This window comes from Solanum stenotomum, chromosome 5, assembly GCF_019186545.1.
Source record: "Solanum stenotomum isolate F172 chromosome 5, ASM1918654v1, whole genome shotgun sequence".
In the NCBI taxonomy this organism is placed as follows: domain Eukaryota; kingdom Viridiplantae; phylum Streptophyta; class Magnoliopsida; order Solanales; family Solanaceae; genus Solanum; species Solanum stenotomum.
This window is the reverse complement of record NC_064286.1, coordinates 41,492,067-41,497,374: the sequence shown is the minus strand read 5'-3', so window position 1 is coordinate 41,497,374 and position 5,308 is coordinate 41,492,067. Positions and strand designations below refer to the sequence as shown.

General features: G+C 31.3%; 1 protein-coding gene across 1 annotated transcript; it reads left to right on the top strand.

Annotated features, from left to right (window-relative positions):
* Positions 1-761: 761 nt before the first annotated feature.
* On the top strand, positions 762-5,094 carry LOC125865297 ((S)-8-oxocitronellyl enol synthase ISY1-like). The gene is made up of 2 exons (XM_049545505.1): positions 762-866; positions 3,943-5,094. The coding sequence occupies exons 1-2, from the start codon at positions 828-830 to the stop codon at positions 5,068-5,070; spliced, it is 1,167 nt and encodes a 388-aa protein (XP_049401462.1). The 5' UTR covers positions 762-827; the 3' UTR covers positions 5,071-5,094.
* The last annotated feature ends 214 nt before the right edge of the window (positions 5,095-5,308 follow it).

Below are 5,308 nucleotides of genomic sequence, written 5' to 3'. Positions count from 1 at the left end.
CCCCCCCCCCCCCCCCCCCCCCCCCCCCCCCCCCCCCCGCCTCCGCCCAGGCCATCTCCCGTCATTTTTTCTTTTCAAAAAAATTGGTTTTGAAAGATATTTTAAATTTTAATTTTTTTTTATGTCAACCACTCCACCCTCCACCGCCATCCCGTCAATTTTTTTCACAAAAAAATATTTCAGGGTCGGTAGTTTGAGTCAGATCTCAGAATCGGATTTTGAAATGGTCATTGGGGTCTTGTCCTAGTTTAGATGTCAGGGTTAGGTCCTAGATCAATTATCGAGGTTAATTTTCGGGTTCGAAATTATTTTCCTAAAGAGTATTTTCTAGTCTCAAGCTAAAAATAAAAGATATTTTCTAGAAAATATTTTTCATTCACCAACCAAACATTAAAAATATTTTCTACTCACCAACTAAACATGAGAAAATAAATTAGAAATCCATTTGTTTTCCAAGAAAACATTTTCTAGGAAAATTCATACCAAACACACCCTTAATGTAAGATGACATGTCAATTAAGAGAGAATAAATATATTTGAGAATAATAATAATAATTGTGTAATATTATATTTTAGTAGGTAGTTTTTTAAACACAAATGACTATTCGAGAAATTAACTCGTGAACTAGTTTTTACTTCCATCATTAATTAGAGGTTTTAAAATTGAGTGCACAAAATAAAAAAGCTACAAGTAGGGAGGGGGCATTTTATTTCTAAGGTGAAATTTTTGAATATCTTCATGTCTATAAATAGTTCCACCAGTTCCCATACTTTCCTCAAACCATCATCATCATCATTATCATCCAGATTGAACTTCATTGCAAAACATGAGCTGGTGGTGGTCTAGAGCTATTGGTGCTGCCAAGGTAATTCATCTTTCCACTCTCCAAAATCTCGCTTCAATATAAGGCTTCGTTTAGCTACGAGAATTTTTTTTAAATAAAGTGAAAATATACTTGTCATAGTGTGTAGTAATTTATATATGACATCTAATTTATAAGATTATGTGACTATTCAATTTGACATACTGCTCTTTTAGAGTAAAGTTGCTGGTAAATTTCGGGTAAATTAGTTAAATGAGGTATTTTATAAGGGAAAAAACTCAAATATGCAATTGAACTTTGAGAAAAAGGCTCATCCATGCCATTAGTTAAAAGTTTGACTCATCTATGCCATTTTCATTTGGGAAAATGCTCCTCCATGCCATTATTTGTTAACTGAAAACAATCCTAATACTGCAAAACCATATTTTACACGTGGTCAATAATGATTCAGCTACGTCATTAATTAACTCATTTTTCTTCAAAGGGAAAAGATTCAAATATGTCATCGAACTTTGAAAAAAGTCTCATTTATACCATCTGTTAAAATTTTGGCTCATCTCTGCCATTTCAGTTAACAAATAATGACATGAATGAACTTTTTTCTCAAAACGGAATGACATAAATGTGTCAAACTTTTAAAAGATGGCATAGATGAACATTTTCTCAATGCTCGATGACATATTTGAGTTTTTTTCTTTTTTTTAATAAGGGGTATAAATCGTATTTGGAAAAGTATGTTCAAATTTTAAATATTTTTTGCAAAACCTATGGCAAAGACAACTTCAACTTTAAAAATTTCAAAATAAACTAAAAGGAAAAAGGTTAACAATGTTCTTAAATTATGTGAAGTTAAATAAAGATGTAATTAGTAAATGTTTGATGTAAAACTATATCCCTCATTAATACTTGACCAAACACATATGCCGATCCTTAAATTTGCCTCTAGATTTCATTTTGGCACTCCAACTCAACTTTGTTTCATTTAACCCTCAAACTCCAATTTTCATGTTCCATTTAGACACTTTTGTCCAAGGAATCAACAAAGTGGATGTGTGTACTTCACACGCCATGACATGACACAAAAACCAATTAAAAATACATACACAATCCCTCTAACTTGCCCTCATTTTTCATTTTGACGCTCTATCTTAGTCTTGTTTAGTTGTTCCATTTTAACCCTTCATCTCTATTTTTATGTACTATTTATACACAAAATATTAATTTTATGATTTTTATTTTTATTTATGTTCTTCATTCCACTTTTTCATTTTGAAAATCGACGTTTGTCCATAAGTTTTCGTAATATTTTAAAACACTAATGGGATACACATAATTTTTTTTTTAAAATGATATGTTTTTAGAGTTTCTCTACATTTTTGTGTGAAAAATAACCGACGAAAGTGTGTCAATTTTCTTTCTTAAACAATCATTTAAATTAAATAACATCACATATTTTTTCATATCCAGGCTATCTGGATTTAAATCAAATACTAGCTTTCTAATTTTTCATTCAACTCAATCTGGGTAAAACGAACTCATCTTCAATACGAGTAAAAAAAAACTCTTGTTTATTGCTAACAACACTGATAAAAAATGTTAAAACTCGACAAACTTCATTGGATTGTCATTGATTTATAAGATAGAATATTGACGCACTTTCATCGGCTATTTTTTCACGCAAAAATATAGAGAAACTCTCAAAAAGAAATTGTAATTTTCTTGAAAAAAATCAATGTTCATCCATCAATATATTTTTTTCTGAACACCAATTTTAAAATGTAAAATTGCAGTTGAAGAGCATATATAAATAAAGAAATCATAAACTTAGTATTTGTATTTAAATGGTACAAAAAAGATAGAGTTGAAGAATCAAAATTAGTATTCTTTTTTTTTAAAAGGAAGAAGAATATTTTTTTGGCTTTCATTCTTTTAGAAAAAGTGTGATGCACACACTCTGCCACATCACTTATTTGTTTTTAAATGGTATACTTATAAGGGATAAAACTCGAATATGCCATCGAACTTTAAGAAAAGAATCATTTATGTCATCCGTTAAAAGTTTGATTTATCTACGTCATTGCCATTTAAGAAAAGACTTATCCATGCCTTTATTTTTTAACTCTGATTTTGCAAAACAAATTTTTACACTACAAACAATTTTTAACACTTTTCAATTGAGTTTTTGGTAAAATGTACTATTTTTGTTTCTTCTTCCTTAAGAACGCCAAGAACACATCAAGAATATTAACAACTCTCAAATTTCAAACTTCTTCAATTCTTCACGAAACCACTTCAAATTTCAAGAGTAACTTCCCTCCGAACTAGATACCAAAACTCCAATATTTTTTTAGCTCGAATTCAACCTAACTCAACAAGACCCATTTGAAATTTCTTCAAAGTTTCAAAAATTTCAGCATTCTTTAATGGTAGAATTTTCTCCACAACCTCAAATTATTTGAAATTATGAACAAAAACTCAAAAATCACCAGGGAACAACTATCTAATATCAAAAACAACAAAAAAACATGAATCAAAGTAGATTTTTAAAATTTTGGGGTTGATTTTCATTTTTTTTAACTGGGGTGAATTTTTTAACTCCACAAATAATTGTAGAATTTTGTTTTTTCTTTTAAAAAATAAAATTAATAATGTAGGCAAAATTTGAGATATATTGTGAAGAATTGATGATGTTGGAAATTTAGGAGTTGTTGATGTTCTTCATTTGTTCTTGGTGTTTTTTAGGAATAAGAAACAAAAAGAGTACATTTGATTTAAAATTCCAATTGTAAAGAGTTAAAAGTTGTTTGGGGTTTAAAAAATGGTTTTATATGATTGAAGTTAAAAATAATGAAATGAATGAGTCTTTTTCTTACACAACAATATCATAGATGAGCCAAACTCTTAACGAATGATATAAATGAACCTTTTTTAAAAGTTTGATGACATATTTGATCATTTCCCTACTTTTAAAGATCTTGATGTGTTTAGCCTAAATACTTTGATCTAAAAAGAAGTAAATTTGCATCATTTAAAAACACTTTTGATCATTTTCCATAAAATGAATACTATCTTATTCTTTCTTTAATAATTCTAACTTATGTAATTCTTAATCACCCAGGAAAAAGTTGAAGAAGATGATGTTCCAAAAAAATGTCAGAGTGTTGCTCTAATTATCGGAGTCACTGGCATCGTCGGCAATAGTCTTGCAGAGATCCTCCCTGGCACCGACACTCCGGGCGGACCTTGGAAGGTCTACGGTGTTGCACGCCGCCCTAGACCATCGTGGAATGTCAACTACCCTATTGAATATATCCAGTGTGACATATCAAGCACAGAAGAAACCCAATCCAAACTCACTCTTCTCACTGAAGTTACTCAAGTTTTCTACGTTACTTGGGCAATTCGACCTACAGAGCTCAAAATGTGTGAAATCAATGGGAAAATGTTTCAAAATGTACTCGATGCTATTATCCCCAATTTCCCCAATTTGTCCCATATTTGCTTGCAAACGGCTCTAAAACACTATCATGGTTCATTTGAAATGTTCGAAAAAATAGCCCATGATACCCCATATCACGAGGGATTGCCCCGTTTACCCGCACCCAATTTCTATTACACCCTGGAGGATATCTTGTTTGAGGAGGTGAAGAAAAAAGAAGGATTAACATGGTCAATTCATAGGCCTGGGTTGATTTTTGGATTTTCACCGTATAGTATGATGAACATTATTGGAACTCTTTGTGTTTATGCAACTATATGTAAACACGAGGGGTTGCCGTTGAGATTTCCAGGCTCTAAATCTGCATGGGATGGGTATTCGAGTTGTTCAGATGCAGATTTAATTGCGGAGCAGCACATATGGGCATCAGTGGATCCAAACGCAAAGAATGAGACATTTAATATAAGCAATGGGGATGTATTCAAGTGGAAACATTTGTGGGAGGGTTTAGCTGAGGAGTTTGAAGTGGAAATTGAAGAATTTGATGAAAATAAGAGATGGACACTTGAGGAGATGATGAAAGACAAAGGACAAATTTGGGATGGGATTGTGAAGGAGAATGGATTGGTAGAAAGTAAATTGGAGGATATTGGAGGTTGGTGGTTTGTTGATCTTGTTCTCAATGAAGAGTGTCCATTGGATACTATGAATAAGAGCAAGGAACATGGTTTTTTGGGTTTTAGAAACTCCAAAAATGCCTTCATTTCATGGATTAATAAGATCAAAACCTGCAAAATTGTTCCTTAATTAGTTTTTGGATTTCTAATGTGTGAAAATAAAGTTCAAGTAATAAGGTTGATTTCACCGTAGTCATTCAATTGATATTGTACGGTTGTTATCTATTGTGTTGTGTTGTATTGTACTATATCCGTTCAATGAAAGTATTTTGTATGCATATATATTTTTAAGTCTTTTTGAAGATTCCTAATCATTAATGTTTTATGTTCATGCCAATGACACATATATATAAGTGAAAATATATTTG